We start from the raw sequence: 18,847 nt of genomic DNA on the forward strand, positions 1-18,847 counted from the left end.
CCTATTAAGTACTTTTTTGAACCTTAGTCACTGTTGTGAGAATTTGTGCACAGCAAGCTCCCACAGACAGCAATGTGATAATGACCAGTTAATTTGTTGTGATGTTGACTGAGGAATAAATGTTGGCCAGGTAACTGGGGAAAACTCCCCTGCTCCTTTTTTAAAAAAAAAAAGTCCAGCTGAGAGGCCAAATAGGGGCTCGATTTAACATCTCGTCTGAAAGGCGGCACCTCCAACATTACAGTGCTCCCTCAGTACAGAACTGGGAGTTTCGGCATGGATTATGAGCTGAAATCTCTGGAGTGAGGCTTGAACCCCCGGCCTTCTGACTCAGAGGGCCACTGAGCCACAGCTGACAGCCCAGGAGTTGAAGCTGGGACTGCCCTGGTCAAAGTGTCTTAGTTCATCTCTACCCCTCACTGAGCTCTTGGAACACACTAAAGGAGAGAATACAGAAACTTGATTGCTGAACTGACCTGCTGATGTTTGTTCAGTTTTTCAGAGTGTTGAACGGCTATAAGATTGACTGGAAGCTGCTGCTGACCGGAACACCACTACAAAACAATCTGGAAGAACTCTTCCACCTGCTCAATTTTCTCACGCCTGTTCGTTTCAAGTAAGTGTTGTGTCCAAAATGGCAGAGAAAGGAAGAACCTTCATTTATTTTGCACCTTTCACAACCTCCTGTCTCAAAGCACTTTTTGACTAATGAACTATTTTTTGAAATGTAGTCACTGCTGTAATGTAGGAAACACGGCAGCCAATTTGGGCACAGCAAGCTCCCACAAACAGCAACGTGATGACCAAATAATCTGTTTTAGTGATGTTTGTTGAGATAAGTACTGATCAGGACCCTGGGGGGGGGGGAATTCCTCTCCTCATCCTTGAAATAGTGCTCTGGGATCTTGAGTTACATCATGTTTAGTTTTAAAAACAATTAAAATACTTTAAGCCTGCAGAGATGTTAACAATAAAATCCATTTGGTTTAGTTAAAGCTGAAAGCCTTTTCAGGAAGCTGGGCGGGTCTTAATATATGAAATCACATGAAAACCTAGTGTAGGCTGTGTTTTTCTCTGCGAGCGCAGATGGTACTTTGCCTTGAGTGTCAGTCTGGATTATATGCTCAAGTCAGTACTACCACTGAGCCACTGCTTACAAAGCTGGATAGGAGAAATTGTAAGAGTTGGAGGATCAGGACTGGGCCAGAAAGCAACCTGTCCAGTTCTGTTATGGCTTCTTTCAAACCAATTCCTGCAAATTCTAAAATAAGACCCCTCACGGTAGATGTTATTAGAATGGGAAGGGAGGGTGCTGTTCAAATGCTCAAAGTGTGATTAGAGATATAGCACTGAAACAGGCCCTTCGGCCCACCGAGTCTGTGCCGAACATCAACCACCCATTTATACTAATCCTACACTAATCCCATATTCCTACCAAACATCCCCACCTGTCCCTATATTTCCCTACCACCTACCTATACTAGTGACAATTTATAATGGCCAATTTACCTATCAACATGCAAGTCTTTTGGCTTGTGGGAGGAAACCGGAGCACCCGGAGAAAACCCACGCAGACACAGGGAGAACTTGCAAACTCCACACAGGCAGTACCCGGAATCGAACCCGGGTCACTGGAGCTGTGAGGCTGCGGTGCTAACCACTGCGCCATGGAAAAAATTCCCGCTAAACTAGAAAGACCTGCGAAACGTTTCACCACACAAATTATCTTCAAGCGTATGCATTACAGTTTTGTAGAACAGGGTGACTGCCATTTGATTCATAGCAGGATCCAACGAGTAGCAATAAAATAAATGACCAGTGCACCTATTTTTGGTTGAGGGAGGAATGTTGGCCAGGATGCCAGGAGAATTGCCCTGCTGTACTTCCAGCGGTGCTACGGGATCCTTATCCTCAGGTCGCCCAAAAGACGACGTCTCTGACAGTGTAGCACTCCCTCAGCACCATGCTGGGAGCATTGGCCTAGATTTATATGCTCCTGTTTCTGGTATGAGGCATGAACCCTTGACCTTCTGACTGAGGTCAGAGCGCTATAATTGAGCCAAACCAGCAGCTCAAAATCAAAGCCGTTAACTTCGTAGTTAGTGTCTCTGACCTGTTGTGCAACCCAACTTTATCACTTCACCGTTGGTAGCTGTGCCTTCAGCCCTAAACTCTGGAATTCCTTCCCTAAACCTCTCCGTCTGTCTCCCTCCTCCGTGTAAGTCGCTCCTTAAAAGCTATCTCTTTGATCAGGCTTTTGATCACCTGTCTTAATATCTCTTTATGGAACTTGGTCTCAAATTTTTTAGTGCTCCTGTGAAGTCTATTGCGAAGTTTCAAGACATTAAAAACGCTATATAAACAACGTGAAGGTCCAGCCTCCTATACAGTTTGTGTTCAGTGGCCATCAGACGGGCTCACTCTTCCTCTTTCTTTCAGTAATCTGGAGGGTTTCCTCGAAGAATTTGCCGACATCTCAAAAGAGGACCAGATCAAGAAGCTCCACGATCTCCTCGGTCCGCACATGCTACGACGCCTTAAGACTGATGTCTTCAAGAACATGCCCTCCAAAACGGAACTGATTGTACGTGTGGAGTTGAGCACGATGCAAAAGTAAGTAACCGTCTGCTGGGCCTCTGTGGCCCTCCACCATTCTGGTGGCTGTATCCTTCACCTTCAGCTCAAGATTCACAGAAGGGCGGGTGGCAAAAAAGGTCATGACGTGTGTAGCCCATTCAATCCGCTCTGTCTAGATCCTGTTAGTATTCCGTCATGGACTTAACTCTCACACCACCTGCCCATCCTCTAAGGAACCTGAAGTGCACATTTACTCTACACTTCTGGTATTGGTGCAAAGTGGTTTCTCTTTACATTGCTGCAGTTACTCTGCAAGTGTTAACCTGAGTCCGGAGGTCTGAGCCCCTCCTGATACTGGATTGGGACTCCTGGAGAAGGTAGACTCAGAAGCTTGTGCTTGGCTTCAAAATTGGGGCTTCGTGACCAATTTACACTCTTAAATTTAGCATTGGGTGTGAAGTGGTTCAGCTTCATGTCAACACTGAGCTTGTGGGGTGTGAATGCACTCTGATTTCTTCCCTTCATAAAATCATACAGCCCTTCGACCCATCATGTCTGTGCTGGAACTCTAAAAAGAGCTAACCAATTAGTCCCACTTCTGCTCTTTCCCATATCCCAGTAAATGTTTCCTCTTCCAAGTATTTATCCAGTTCCCCTTTTGCAAGTTACTGTTGAATCTGCTTCCAATGTCCTTTCAGGCAGCGCGTTCCAGATCACAACTCGGTGTTTTTTTAAAGAAAAAGGTTGTCTCGATACTGCCTCTGGTTCTTTTGCTGATTTTTAAATCTGTATCCTCTAGTTATCAACCTTCCTGCCAGTGGGAATAGTTTCTCCTTATTTACTCTTATCAAAACCACTCATAATTTTGTTCACTCTATATTAAATCTCCCCTTAACCTTCTGCTCTAAGGGGAACAATCCCAGCTTCTCCAGTCTCTCCACTTAACTGAAATCCCTCATCCTTGCTACCATAACTTCTAGAAATAAAAACGAGCAGTGTCATTAACATCGCTCAAACCCCTTCTTGTCTGGGCAGATATCGATCCAGCTTCTTGTTTTAGTGGCGTCAGCTGATCCTGATTTCAATTCTAGGGGAGTCTACTTCACGTCTCCTGTGTGACGGAGTGAAGAGCGTTTTTCGAGATCTTGGCCTTGCTGAGGGTGTGCGAATCATGTACTTGTATCACGTCATCCTGTTCTTGTCATCTCAGTGAACTGATGGAACTCGCGTTCCTTATTCCATGTCATATCGCCACTCAGTCTTTTTAAAAGTAGATCTTTGTTCGGGTTCCTTTCCGTTGAGAGTTCCGGGTGTTTAAAATGCTTCAGTGGGTTCGGTGACCAGGAGGAGGGCGAGGTAAAATCCAATATGTGTTAAATGCTAACCAATCTTAACAAGTCTCTACACTGCTAATCAGTAACTCCACCACCCCACCCCCAACTAAGTCGCAGGCACAAATCTGTAACCTATTCATTGTTTTTCAGAAAATACTATAAATTCATTCTGACGAGGAACTTTGACGCACTGAACTCCAAAGGTGGTGGAAACCAGGTGTCGCTGCTGAATATTATGATGGATCTGAAGAAATGTTGTAACCATCCTTATCTCTTCCCAGTGGCTGCCATGGTATGTGATCACTGTTCGGAGTCTGGTGTTGCCGTGTCTGTGCTATTTCCTGTAGTGCGCAGGGCAGAGTCTTAAAAGTATGCAGCCAGTAACGAGGGCTTGTTTCCCGGGGTGAGCCATTCCCCATTGCGCCACTGGAAAAAGCAGCTGGTTCGAAGCAGTAGTGGGAAGTTTGGGATGAGGCTTTTTAAGGCAGTGAGAGGGGGGGAAACAGGAACAGGAGGCCATTCAGCCCCTCCAGTCTGCTGCACCCTTTAATCAGATCATGGCTGATCTGTACCTCAACTCCATTTGCCTGCTTTGCTCTATAATCCCTTGATATCTTTACCCAACAAAAAATCTATTTCAAGCTTGAAAACTCCAATTGCTCCCCCTTGTCTACGGCCTTTTAGGGGAGAGAGTTCCAGATTTCCAACACCCTTTTGTGTGAAGAAGTGCTTCCTGACATCACCCCTGAATGGCCTGGCTCTAATTTTAAGATTCTTGTCCCTTGTTCTGGACTCCCCAATCAGTGGATATAGTTTCTCTTTTTATTTACCATATCACATCTTTTTTTAAATCCTTTTAAATGCTGTGTGTAGATCACCCCTTAATCATATACACTCAAGGGAGCATAAACCAGGTTTATGCATCATTCTGATGAATATGTGCTCCCTGCCCCTGCTCAAGGCTAATATCCTTCCTGAGGTGCAATTTTGATAGAACTAAACACAGTTGCTCCAGAGGGAGCGAGGAGTCGGAGAGCAGGGCTGAGATGACTGAATGCTCTGCCACCAATGAGGTAGGTGGAGGAGCCCAGAGTTGGAGAATTGAAGAGCATGGGCCGCCATGTGATGCTGGGGGAGGTGACGGAGAGAACATAGGGGTGAGTGTGGATGGCTGGTAACTGAGGACTAGGGTTTTGAATCCAGTGCATTGTGGCCAGGAAATTGATGTAAATCAACAACTACAGGAATAATGAGCAAGGAGCATGTTAAAATGTGTGCAGTAGAATTTCAGCTAGAAGCACAGCATAGTCCCTCAACCAGTATTTTTTTTTAAGTGACGTTGGTTGAGTGATAAATATTGCTCCAGGACACCAGGGAGAACTCCCCTGCACTTTTGTCCAATAGTGCCCGTGGGATCTTTCACATCTGCCTGAGAGGGTAGGAAGGGCCTCAGTTCAACGTCTGATCTGAAAGATGGCACCTCCAGCAGGGCTGTCTGTTGAGCACTTCTGTTCATTGACTACATACACTGTACAGAAGGAGGATGTTCGGCCCATTGTGTCTATGGTAGCTCTTTGAAAGTTATCCAATTAATGCCACTCTCCTCTGCTCTTTCCTGTAGCCTTGGTGTTTTTTTGACACTTACCTTGAATCTGTGTCCTCTGATGACTGACCCTTTTGCCACTGGAAACAGTTTATCCTTATTTACGCTATCAAAACCCTTGTACGTACATATGGGCTTTATGATTTTAAAAAAAGACAACAGATTCAGTTCCTGGTCTTTGATAAGTTAGCTATTGCAGTAATGGGAGAAGTACAGTTGTTCTTTGTGTCCCCGGGCTTGGATTCTCACTGTTTAAATGCTGGGCCATCAGATAATCTCCTCGCTCCAGGCTGGTGAAGAGAAAAATCAACGAGAGTTACTACGCTTGTGACTATCTGGTGATGTCAGTGGATAATACCCATGTGTGGATGTTAGGTGAAAACGAGGGCAGGCTTAGCTATGATGTACTTCCCACTCTCCATGCTCACTATCCAGGCCAATGCATGATGTTTGGGTTCTTGGACGAGGTATCAAAAGTCCGTCTTAATACTCCAGCGCCCTTCAGAAGTGGGTGGGGCTGGCGAGGGGTGTGGGTAGGGAGAGGGAAGATAAGTTTTTTTTATAATACAAAGTAAAAACAGAAATGCTGGAACTACTCAGCAGATCTGGCAGCATCTGTGGAGAAAGAAGCAGAGTTAACGTTTCAGGTCAGTGACCTTTCATCAGAACTGCATATGGAAAAAAAAATGTTGTCTGGGAACTTCATACTGAAAGGTCTTGTTAATGAGATATAGTATGTATTGACAAATCTGCTGATCTGTTGCTGTTGTATCTGAACACTGTTGTGATTAGAGGTCTGGTCTGAATGTCTCTGCCACAGGAGTCTGCAAAGTTACCGAATGGTGCGTATGAAGGCAGTGGACTGATCAAGTCCTCTGGGAAGCTGACACTGCTCCAGAAGATGCTGAAGAAACTGAAGGCCCAGGGCCACAGAGTGCTGATATTTTCTCAGGTAGGGTATTTCCGGGGCCACAGAGTGCTGATATTTTCTCAGGTGCCCCCTACTCTCAGTACCATTCACTTTGCACATTTACAGATCTCTGAATGAACTGGACAGACAAAATCTGTTCACTGCTCGGGATCTATGTACAGATGTAGTCGTGTGTGTGTGTATTATTAAACTCACTGTTGGGATGTGGCTGACACTGTTGTCCATCCCTAGTTGCTCTGAGAGTGTTAAGAGCCCATCATGTAATGTGGGACAGGAGTCATGTATAGGACGGACCAGATATAGGGGCTGGCAGGTTATCCCTGAAGAAAGTTAGTGAACCAGTTAGTTTTTCTGGCACCAGTCTCCTAATTGCCAGTTTATTGAACTCAGTTATGAGTTTGAAGTTGTATCTGCTAGGTTGCTCCTCCAGTACCATGGGTGTGTGTCGTAGGTGATGTTGTTAGGCTCCATGTTCTCTCTAAGCTGCATGGGTGTCCAATGCAGTGCAACAAACAGGCCAAGCACAAGAAAGAAATTTGAGGGAGCATTGGTTGGATTGGACCGGTACGGTTAAGAATATGTTCTGTCGGATATAATTGAAGCTCATCACTACTTCATCTGCAGCTGTATGCAGTGTTGCTCTTGGGCCTCATTTCACACCTAGCAGCTCTGGGATGTTCGCGAAGCCAGGATTTAGGAGAGACAAATAGAGAGGGGAAGGGAGGGCGAGCATGAATGATAAAGATCTTTTTTTTAAAAATGCAGAATTGATCTGACCAATATTTCCAATGAAACAGTAAAAGTGTCTATGGTAATAGCTTTACAATTTTGCTGGCAATAGTCAGAAGGAATCTTTCTGATGTGTTTATAATGTGGCACATGCGCGCGCACACAAAACAGATGCATCCCATATCAATGGCATTTGACAAGGTGTGTGCCATACAAACACCATGCCATGTGAACATCACGCTACACAGAATGCACTAGGCAAACGCCATGCCATCATGCATGTCACATGGAATGTGGCACATGACCACCACACCACATGAATGTGCCACGCATGCCATGTGAAATATGCCACATGAATATCACACCACACGGAATGTGCCACACATCACACTGTGCCACGTGTAGCATTGACTATTCCATGTGGCATGCTACACAAGCATCATGCCATGCGTGTCACACACCGATTGAACACATTAACCGTTGACACCCTGATATTTACACAGCTCACTTTCAAGGTAGGTTCTTTAAAGCTTTTTTTAAGCTGGACTTGATTTTGTGGAAGCTTCCACAAAACCTGTAAACCACCTTGATGCTGGATTCCCATTTCTCAGATGACTAAAATGTTGGACCTGTTGGAAGACTTCATGGACTATGAGGGCTACAAGTACGAAAGGATTGATGGGAGTGTCACCGGCGCAATGAGGCAAGAAGCAATCGATCGATTCAATGGTGAGTACAGTGAAGCCGACCTTTCATCTGTTTTTGAGGTGAGGTTACCCAGAATTTACTCTCTTCCCCTTTTCACCCTTTGCTTCTGCCTCTCTCATGATCATACTGTTTGTCCTTTCTCAGCACCAGGAGCTCTGCAGTTTTGCTTCCTTCTGTCAACCAGAGCCGGGGGGCTTGGAATTAACTTGGCAACAGCTGATACGGTCATTATCTTCGACTCAGACTGGAACCCCCACAATGACATCCAGGTGAGGGATGGGGATAATACCCAAGGCAAGAATGAGGGAGGGGCAGGGGTGAGTGTTAGCCAACAAGCGGCAGAGGCAGCTGGAGCTGGGTCTATTCCAAGTCTTCACCCAACATCTACTCTTCAGTGGCACCCAGACAGGAGGGAACTGGACAGATTGTTCCCATCCTTAGCTCATGGACACTTGAGAGTGAGCAGTTGCAGCAAGAGTTGTACAAAGTAGCCTCAGTGGGCACGTGGGACTTTGCAATCTGTCACACAAAGCTCTTCCAGTGCTTTTGTATTTCCTGTCCTCTGACCTTAAGTACATAAGAAATAGGAGCAGCAGTAGTCTATTCGGCCCCTAGAGCCTGCTCTGCCATTCAATAAGATCATGACTGATCAGATTGTAACTTCAACACCACATTCCTGCCTACCTCCAATAACCTTTCACCTCCTTGCTCATCAAGAATCTATCTACCTCTGCTTTAAAAATATTCAAAGACTGCTTCCACTGCATTTTGAGAAAGAGAATTCCAAAGACTCACGACCCTCAGAGAAAAAAATGACACGGGTGCTATGAAACCATTGTCGATTGTCGTAAAATCCTATCTGGTTCACTAATGTCCTTTAGGGAAGGAAATCTGCCATCCTTACCTGGTCTGGCCTACATGCGACTCCAGACCCACAACAATGTGGTTGACTCTTAACTGCCCTCTGAAATGGCCTAGCAAGCCACTCAGTTCAAGGTTAATTAGAGATGGGCAACAAATGCTGGTCTGCCAGCGACACCCAAGTCCCATGAAAGTATAAAAATCATTACTTGCTGTACTTGTATGCTAACTTTTTGTGATTCATGTACAAGGACACCCAGATCCCACTGTACTGCAACATTCTGCATAATTTTCTGCTTTTCTATTCTTCCTACCAAAGTGGACAACCTCACATTTTCCCACATATACTCCATTTGGCAAATTTTTACCCACTCACTTAATTTATTTACATCTCTTTGCAGACACTTTGTGTCCTTCTCAAAACTTGCTTTCCTCCCTATCTTTGTATTGTCCGCAAATGTGGCTACAATACACTCGGTCCCTTCATCCACGTCATTAATATAGGTTGTAAATGGTTGCGGTCCCAGCACTTGATCCCTGTGGCACTCCGTTAGTTTGCCGGCCTAAAAATGACGCATTTATCCCAACTCTGTTTCTTGTTAGTCAGTCCTCTATGCTAATATATCGCCCCCAACACCAGGAGCTTTTATCATGTGTAGTTGAATTCAGTTGAAGGGTGATGCAATTGAGGAGTTTAAGATGATTGAATTAGATGATAGGGTAGATAGAGAGAAGCATTTCCTCTATTAGGAGGAGTCCAGAACAAGGAGGCCTAACCTTAAATAAATTAGAGCCAGGCTGTTCAGGGCTGATGTCAGGAAGTACTTCTTTCCCCCCTCCCCTCCCCCAAAAGCTGCAGATACTGGGGGTCAATTGAAAATTTCAAAACTCTTATAGATTTTTGTTGGGTAAGGGTATTAAGGGGTATGGAGCAAAGATGGGTAAATTGGGTACAGGTCAGCTTTAACCTAATTGGTGCAGCAGACTCGAGGGGCTGAATGGCCTCTTTGTGTTCCCGGAACATCTGATTGATTTTTAAATGTTTCTGCTCTTGTCCTATATCATCTGCCCCACTCCTCCATGACTCCTGATTTTGGTGCACTTTGTACTTCAGGCCTTCAGCAGAGCTCACCGCATTGGTCAAGCAAACAAAGTGATGATCTACCGCTTTGTCACACGGGCCTCCGTAGAGGAGAGAATTACGCAAGTGGCCAAGCGGAAAATGATGCTCACTCACCTCGTGGTCCGGCCCGGCCTGGGCTCCAAGACCGGAAGCATGTCCAAGCAGGAACTGGATGATATCCTCAAGTTCGGCACAGAGGAGCTCTTCAAAGGAGATATTGAAGGTAAGCAGAGCAAAGGGGAAACCAAACCTTAGACACATTAGTGGAGTTGGTCAATGGGAAAGGAAGGAACTGTTCTGACACTCTAGAAATGGAGGTTTCAAAACTGTGTAGAACACTGGTTGGTGCACACTCTGTGTGTACTGTGGACAGTTCTAGTCTCTGCTACACAAAAAGATTGGGAGGCACTGGAGAAGGTGCTGAAAGATTTAGAATTATAGTGCTAGAACCATCAGGGAAGACTGAAAAGGCTGGGGCTCATTTTTCTTTAGAAAATAGAGGGTTGGGGTGTGACCTGATAGAGGCTTTCAAAATTCTGAATCCAAAAGAAATTTCTTTGCTCAGAGTGGTGGGAAAGCAGAACTTTCTTCGGCAATGAATGGTTGAGATCAATAGCGTAGATACATTGAGGATAAGCGCATGAGGGAGAAAGGAATCGAGGGATATGTTGATCAGATGTGAAGAGGCTCCTGTGAAATATGAACAGCCTGTTTCTGTGCTGTAAACTTCTACTTAACTAGCGCAGGAAAACTAAAACGGCAGAGGCTAGGAGATAAGGGGAGGTGCTCTGAGATTACTCAGGCTGTTGGGTTTTCTTCGTGAAAAATTTGCAACTACTTTATTGCACCCTTGTGTCTCGAGAAAAAGACATGAGTCTCATTTATGTGGCACCTTTCACAACCTCAGGGCATCCGAAGTGCCAGCAAAGACCAGGATTGGATGAGGAACCTTCTGCTGTGCATAGATCAGTTCTGTACTTGATGGACTGGAGTAGGAAAGGTGGCTTGTGAGCCAGCTATACTTTCAGAATTAATTTTTACTTCCACGTGACCTTCCCCGCCCCCAACTCCCCCAAACCAACCCATCATCGCTCCGGTCATTCTTGAAAAAGCAAAGCCTTGGGTGGTGCTCACCTTCCTCTTCTCTGTGTTTCCAGGCGATAACCGGGATGAAGACAGCAGCGTTATCCACTATGACGGGGCTGCTATTGATCGACTGCTGGATAGGAACCAAGACGCAACCGAAGACACAGATATACAGAGCATGAATGAGTACCTCACCTCCTTCAAAGTGGCACAGTATGTCGTCCGGGAGGAAGACAAAGTAAGTGAGGCTGATGGAATAAGTGGGCAGGTTCAGAAAACATGAATAATAATTTAAAGCTTATATCATGAGTACTATAACTTTAACTCAGCCAACCTATCAGATACTGCCTCACAGATAACATTCCTCTGTTTATCCATCTAAACGTCATGCTGCTAGAAGCTGTTTGTCGTCTTTTCTGATCTACTGAACTATATAGAGCTAAAATTATTATACAATGGGGGGAAAAAAGTAATACAAAAGCAAAATACTGCAGATGCTGGAAATCTGAAATCAAAATAGTAAATGCTGGAAATGCTCAGCAGCTCAGGCAGCATCTGTGGAGAGAGAAACCGCCTACACGTCTCCAGTCGAAACGATCTGAAAGATCATGGATCTGAGACCTTAACTCTGTTTCTAACTTTTCTCAACCTCGTTCCTCAGGGTTTGGGGCTTGAAAGCCAGTTTAGTATCCCAGGGCTTGCTGTCTTCATTGTCTTCCTCAATGGTATTTCTGCCTGAGCGTCCAATGTCCCCTGCTACCGCTACTGGGGCCGCTGAGCATGTGCAGGTTGTCACTGCCACTTTGGCATCCAACAATAACTTGCCTTTATATAGCACCTTTTAACATAGGAAATCATTCCAAAGCACTTCACAGGAGCGATATCAAATAAAATTGGAGATCAAGTCTCATAAGGCGATGTTAGCACAGGCGACCAAAAACGTGGTCAAAGAGGTAGGTTTTAAGAAGCACCTTGAGGAGAGAAAGGCAAAGAGCTTTAGAGAGGGTATTCCAGAGCCTAGGGCCTAAGCAGCTGAAAGCACAGCCACCAATAAAATGAGGAAAGACCTTCAAGACTGAATCCAACATGAATCACAAATGTTTACTGCATAGAAGGTGGCTGTTCAGCCCATCACGTCTGTGCCAGCTCCCAGAAAGAGCTGCACACTTGTTCACAGCACCTTCGGGTGAAAATTGGAGACTAAAGAATATGATGTTGGGAACATAATCCCTGAGCGAGAGCTGATTGGGTTTATGTAGGATATTGTCATACATCCCTGTTGCCCTTATGGTGAAGTATTATAGGATATTGTTGTACATCCTTTACCTTGAATGCAAGTTCAAGGGCTGGGAAACACTGAAAATGTCTCTTTATTAAATCAAGTCAGTGAGATAATGCAACACAACCCTTTACATGCAGTGCACATAAGATAGATACTGATTAAAACTATGTACAAATGACTGCTCAGGAGGTTGTAAGTGTGTCATCTTGGATGCTTGCTCTAGCTGCGGCAAAATTGGGTCAAAGTCCCCAAGGAGCTTCAGTGTGTTGTATCCTTTTAAAGGGTTAAAGTTTGGGGTACAACATTACGTTCTGAGTATATGCTGTTGATCTGAAACCTTGTCTAGCAGTAAGGCTACTATCATTTGTTGTGGATGCTCTTTAATGATACTCCAGACATTCCCACATGAGTACTCGGCTTCAATGTTTTATCTCTTCCCAGTGTAATTGTAACACAAAGCCATTCTTGCCAGGTGACTCCTACGTTTGCATATTTTTTATGGGCGGCACAGTGGCGCAGTGGTTAGCACCGCAGCCTCACAGCTCCAGCGACCCGGGTTCAATTCTGGGTACTGCCTGTGTGGAGTTTGCAAGTTCTCCCTGTGTCTGCGTGGGTTTTCGTCGGGTGCTCCAGTTTCCTCCCACAGCCAAAGACTTGCAGGTTGATAGGTAAATTGGCCATTGTAAATTGCCCCTAGTATAGGTAGGTGGTAGGGAAATTTAGGGACAGGTGGGGATGTGGTAGGAATATGGGATTAGTGTAGGATTAGTATAAATGGGTGGTTGATGGTCGGCACAGACTCGGTGGGCCGAAGGGCCTGTTTCAGTGCTGTATCTCTAAATAAATAAATAACTATTTTTCTGTTTTTACGAAAAATTTGCAGCACAAACGAGCTGTTCAGCCCAGTTGGCCTGTGCTGGTGTTTATGCTCCACGCGAGCCTCCTCCCACCTTCTTTTATCTCATCCTATCTATCTATTCTCCCTCATCTATCCTTAAAGACATCTACGCTATTCATTTCAATCATTCCATGTGGTAGTGAGTTCCACATCCTCACCACTCTCTCTGGATTTAAAAAAAGTTTCCCCTGAATTTCTTATTGGATTTATTAGGGACCATCTTATATTTATGATCCCTAGTTTTGGACTCCTGAAGCAGAAATATCTTCTCTGCATCTACTGTGTCAAACCCCTTTCATAACCTGAATGACTTTTATAGGATCAACTCTCAGCTGCCGCCTTTTTTTTTAGAGAGAGGAGCATGAATTTGTTTAGCCTTCCCTGACAGTCATAGCATCTCAATTCTGGTATCAATCTTGCCATCTTTTTTGCACCTTTTGCAGTGCTGCCATACTTTTTATAATACTATTCCTCTCAAAATAAATCCGAGTGCTTTATTTGCATTTTTGATGGTCTTTTTAACCTGCATTGCTACTTTTAATGATTTCTGAATCTGTACCCTGAGATCCTTTTCTGCACTACCCTGATTAGACTCTTAATTTCCTAGTATGCAGCCTTGTTCCTTCTCCTAAAATGCACTGGCTCATTTTTATCTACCTTGAAACTCATCTGGCATTTACGCACCTATTCTGCAAGTTTATTAATGTTTTGTATTTTGTCGCAGTTCTCCTCCGTATTAACTATACCCCCAATTTGGTGTCGTCTGCAAATTTTTGAAATTTTATTTCTTACCTCATTAAGCGTTCATGAGAATAACCACTGTCAAATCGATCTTCAATGCATGTGCATATATTAAGAGAAGCTTACTATGGCTTACGTGCTACACCTATCCTTACAAGAGGTATTGCAGACCGTTTTGACGTCTGCAAACACTTAGTTTCCATGGGTACGCTTGTGACTGACCAACTCAGACACTTGCTAACAGAGACGGGGTTTTTGTTTGCCTGCAGGAAGAGGAGATTGAGAGGGAGATCATCAAGCAAGAGGAGAACGTGGATCCCGATTACTGGGAGAAACTGCTCCGGCACCACTACGAGCAGCAGCAGGAGGACCTGGCGCGGAACCTGGGCAAGGGAAAGCGGGTCCGCAAGCAGGTCAACTACAATGACGCTGCCCAGGAGGACCAAGGTAAGCGGCGGCCCCGTCCGTCTTGCCCGCAGCCCCTGGACCAACAACTCATTGGGTCAGGGCTGGCAGGAACAAGGGGAATTGCTGAGCTCAGAGGGTTGGTAGCTGCTGGCTGATTCCGTCAGCTGGGAGATCAGACCAGAAATCCCAGTCTAAATGACTGTTCAACTCTTCATCCCATCCCATCCCTTCTATGGTAGAGTTTTACAGCACAGAATGAAGTGCTATTTCTGGTTCTTTGAAAGAATTGCCCCCCCTTAGTCCCATTCCCCTACTCTTTCCCTCATACCCGTTAAATTTTCTTTTCAAATGTTTCTCCACTTCCCTTTTGAAATGCTATTGTAGATTCTGCTTCTTCCATTGTTATGGCATTCCGTGTCCTAACAGCTCTGTTGTTGTTTTTTTCTTTAAAAATGAATGAATAAATAAATAAACACAATCTCTGTTTGTCCCTTTGGTGATCTTAAATTGATTCCCTCTCGTTATTGAATCGCCGACCAGTAGAAATAGTTCTTTCCGATTCACTTTTATCAGCACGCAATCATAATTCTCAACTCCTCCATCAGATGATCTCCTAAACCTTCTCTGTTCTAAATACTTGTTCTCTAGTCCCTTCTCCCAACTAAAGCTCCCCCCCAGTTCTGGGATCACAGCATCATTCAGCACAGAAGGAGGCCATTTGGTCCATTATGCCTGTGCCGGCTATTTGAAAGATAGACAATTCGTCCCACTGCCCCCCACCACCCACCTGGTCTTTCACACTTGCCCTGCAAATTGTTTTCCCCTTCAAATATTTATCCAATTTCCCCTTTTGAAAGTATTTCTTGAATCTGCTTATACTGTGCTTTCAAGTCGTGCATTCCAGATCACAATAACTTGCTGCAGTAAAATAACTTCCTCATCTCTCCCTCTGGTTCTTTGCCAATTATTTTTAAATCTGTGTCCTCTCATTACCAACCCTCCTGCCAGTGGGAAGTTTCTTCTTATTTACTTAGCTTCGTGAATCTCTTCTCCACAGCCTTGACATCCTTCCTAAAGTAAGATACCTAAAGCTGGGCACCATATTCTTCCTGACGCCTGACCCTCTTAGCGCAAATATATCCACATTTATTGGGTTTTGGGAAAAGCTACAACAGAGCAGGGAATCTAATATATTGAGAAACGAAAAGTAACAAGTTGAAAAGACAATAATGAAGAGGTTTTCTTTCTTTTTAATGCTGCAGACTGGCAGGATGATGTTTCAGACAACCAATCAGAATACTCAGTTGGTTCGGAGGAAGAGGATGAAGACTTTGACGAAAGGCCTGAAGGTGTGTCTTTAAATTTTGGTTTCCTTGATTGCAGTTCACCAGTTTGCACTTGGTTTTATTTTTAGTTTAAAATAGGTTCTGCCTGCAGAACAGGCAGCGGGGACTGTGTTGAGAGTGTGAACCCTACGTGCCGCAGGGGGACCGTTTGTAGAGAGTGTGGACCCTACAAGTTAATAGAGCCGTAAATGCTGGCAGTGTAATGCTTTTCTTTTGCCCCTCAAGGTCGCCGGCAATCCAAGCGTCAGCTCCGGGGCGAGAAGGACAAACCACTTCCACCTTTGCTGGCTCGAGTCGGTGGGAACATTGAGGTAACCGTGATTAGCAGAGGACGATGAGCTGCGGGAGAGTGCGGGGCAGTTAGATTAGTTTTACATTGCGCTAGCAAAGAATCAGCACAGAAATGATGGACCAAATGACCATCTCCTGTGCTGTAAATTCCTCTGGTTTGAATTACAATGAGCATGATCCGTTTGTGCTGCTAAACTCACCAAGGCTCCTTCGACAGCACCTTCCAAACACGTGACCTCGACCACCTAGGAGGACAAGGGCAGCAGATTCATGGGAACACCACCACCTGCAAGTTTTCCTCCAAGCCACACACCATCCTGACTTGGAACTATATCGCCGTTCCTTCACTGTTGCTGGGTCGAGATCCTGGAACTCCCTCTCTAACAGCACTGTATACCCGCACCCCAAGGACTGCAGTGGTTCAAGAAGGCAGCTCGCCACCACCTTCTCGAGGGGCAATTAGGGATGGGTAATAAATGTGGCCTGGCCAGCGACACCCACATTCTCTCTCTCTCGCTCTCGCTTCGCCCCGCCTCCCCCCGCTACCCCGAACCAATTGCTGTCTCTGTAATGGGAGAACGGTACTGATCAAATGCGTTGACTATTTCTGATCCTGTCTTCATCCATTCCTGGTGATAACCACATTTTCTTTGTCTACATTATACGTTTCAATTTTACTGTTGCGACAAAGGACAATTGATTCTTTGTTAGTGAAACAATTGCCTGACCTAAGTTCCGGCTGTCGTGGTTCAGGTATCAGTGTTTATGCAAACTTCCGCGCCAATTTTTTTTTTCATCGTAGCAGTGAGACTTGCTTAGTTGCTCTTGCAGAGAGCTGGCGTGGATGCGATAGGCAGAATAGCCTCCTGTGCTATAACCATTCCTTGATAAAATATAATCAGAGAAAGCCAGTCATGGCTTTCTTCCTGTCACAAGAGGCAGAATATCTGTAACCTCTGACTATTATTGCCAATCATATGTGAAAGAAACAGCCAAGCATTTCATTCTGGATTCTTAACCTGCAGTCTGAAGGTGGGGGATGCCTCCTTGGGATGCCTTCAACTCCCAATGGCTGACTTGCCTCACTCGGGGTTTATTTAAATTGCATTAGATTTCTGGCTTTCCTCCTCTTATAAAACAGTGTGTGTGATTTATTGTGAGCAATGCCACAGCAGATCTGTTAGTATTTATAAAGTTCCCAGACCCCTTCCATTGTTGGACTGCAGCCAGTGTGAAAGTGAAGCGGTATGGGACGACCGCTGGAGCCGTCTCGCACCACTAGTATCACCGGTTGGATTACCCATCACTAGGGAGCGCTGATGAGTGGTGGGAGGGAGGGTGTGCGAGCCATAGGATGGAGGGCAAGTAGTGTGGCGGTCCTGATTTGAGTTGGTTGCCAAGTGATGATAGCCTTACTCATGTGAATTAGTCACTGACTGACGTTGACTGTCTTGATTTCCTAGAGGGGGTCTTGAGACCCGGCCCCTTCTCTCATACAGGACAAACATTAAAACTGTAAATGACTTCCTCAGGCAGACTCAAGAGTCTGTCCTGCAACACACCACAGTTACAGTTGGGGGTGGGGGTGGGGGGGGGGGGGGGTGCAGTGAGAAATGGAACTGAAGTCAGTGACTATTTAATGACCACCTATTGGCTTTGCTGATGGCAGAAATCCCCATTTCAGTGGTAGGAAGGGGATGGGGAAGAGAGGTTAGCTAAGTGATGACCGTACATGGTGTGGTGCTTGCCTGCACCGAGCCAGGAAAGCTGCAGTTTCAATCCCCATATTGTGTTTGAGTTACCATACTTGAGGAGCTTCAGGGCTAGGGACAATCAGTCTAAGGTTTTAAAATGGCCACAGACTTTGGGCTGGGCTGTGCTGTCTGCCATAGGCGAATAAGCCATTGCACAATCAAAGCAACTGAATGTACATTTCCCATGCTGAAATATCTCCTTTGTAATCTCTCTCCTTTGACAGGTTTTAGGATTTAACACACGTCAGAGAAAGGCCTTCCTCAATGCAGTGATGAGGTGGGGGATGCCTCCTCAGGACGCCTTCAACTCCCAATGGCTGGTCAGGGATCTGAGAGGCAAGAGTGAAAAGGAGTTCAAGTAGGTCTGCCCTCTTGCTTCACATTGGAAACTTTACTGTGTTTATTTTTTTTAAGTCCATTTATTCAGTGAACGGTCTAAGGCTGGTGTGTTTGATCATAGGGCCTACGTGTCTCTCTTCATGAGACACTTGTGTGAGCCTGGGGCTGATGGTGCTGAGACATTTGCAGACGGGGTGCCTCGAGAAGGTCTGTCTAGGCAGCAGGTCCTGACCAGGATAGGAGTCATGTCACTGGTGAAGAAGAAGGTTAGTGCCAAACTGAAATAAAAACAAAATACTGCGGATGCTGGAAGTCTGAAATTAAAAACAAAAAGTGCTGGAAATACTCAGCAGGTCTGGCAACATCTGTGGAGAGAGAAGCAGAGTTAACGTTTCAGGTCAGTGACCCCCCTTCAGAACTGGCAAAGATTAGAAATATCATAGGTTTTAAGCAAACTGTTGGGGGAAATGCATGTGGAGGAAGATGGGTTTGAATGTGGGCAGTGACTGACTGGCACAGCTCATTGACACAAAAATGTCAATACAGATGTGTCTAGATGCAGTGATGGAGGAATCCATCTGTCTTGTTTGGTGAAATCAGTTGATGTTTTTAAGCTGTGAAAGCAAGCACACAGTTTCCCTGCACTGGAACCAGTTCTGCTGTCCCATCAGCATCAGAAAGATGGGCTAATGTTGAAGAGAGGTCTTTTGGCACGTTGCTGGTTGTGGTAGGGCAAACCTTTCCTGTTTCTGTGCCTGAACCAATGGGTCTGGTAGCCTCATAGTTATTATTGTGGATCCGCAGATCAGACATAGAGTTCAGATCCCACCTCTGGC

The 18,847-nt window shown here is 45.2% G+C and overlaps 1 protein-coding gene across 2 annotated transcripts in view; it reads left to right on the top strand.

The window, feature by feature from the left end:
- Positions 1-18,847, top strand: part of LOC137357311 (chromodomain-helicase-DNA-binding protein 3-like) — a 96,850-nt gene that overhangs the window by 49,080 nt on the left and 28,923 nt on the right. For both annotated transcript variants that reach the window (XM_068023551.1, XM_068023553.1), the window contains 13 exons: positions 495-616; positions 2,440-2,613; positions 4,062-4,203; positions 6,335-6,466; positions 7,786-7,903; positions 8,027-8,151; positions 9,858-10,089; positions 11,024-11,190; positions 14,143-14,320; positions 15,544-15,630; positions 15,853-15,938; positions 17,897-18,030; positions 18,133-18,277. In XM_068023551.1, the coding sequence (XP_067879652.1) occupies positions 495-616; positions 2,440-2,613; positions 4,062-4,203; positions 6,335-6,466; positions 7,786-7,903; positions 8,027-8,151; positions 9,858-10,089; positions 11,024-11,190; positions 14,143-14,320; positions 15,544-15,630; positions 15,853-15,938; positions 17,897-18,030; positions 18,133-18,277 (1,842 nt within the window). The remainder of the gene's footprint in view (positions 1-494; positions 617-2,439; positions 2,614-4,061; positions 4,204-6,334; positions 6,467-7,785; positions 7,904-8,026; positions 8,152-9,857; positions 10,090-11,023; positions 11,191-14,142; positions 14,321-15,543; positions 15,631-15,852; positions 15,939-17,896; positions 18,031-18,132; positions 18,278-18,847) is intronic.

Source organism: Heterodontus francisci, chromosome 48 (assembly GCF_036365525.1).
Source record: "Heterodontus francisci isolate sHetFra1 chromosome 48, sHetFra1.hap1, whole genome shotgun sequence".
NCBI lineage: Eukaryota > Metazoa > Chordata > Chondrichthyes > Heterodontiformes > Heterodontidae > Heterodontus > Heterodontus francisci.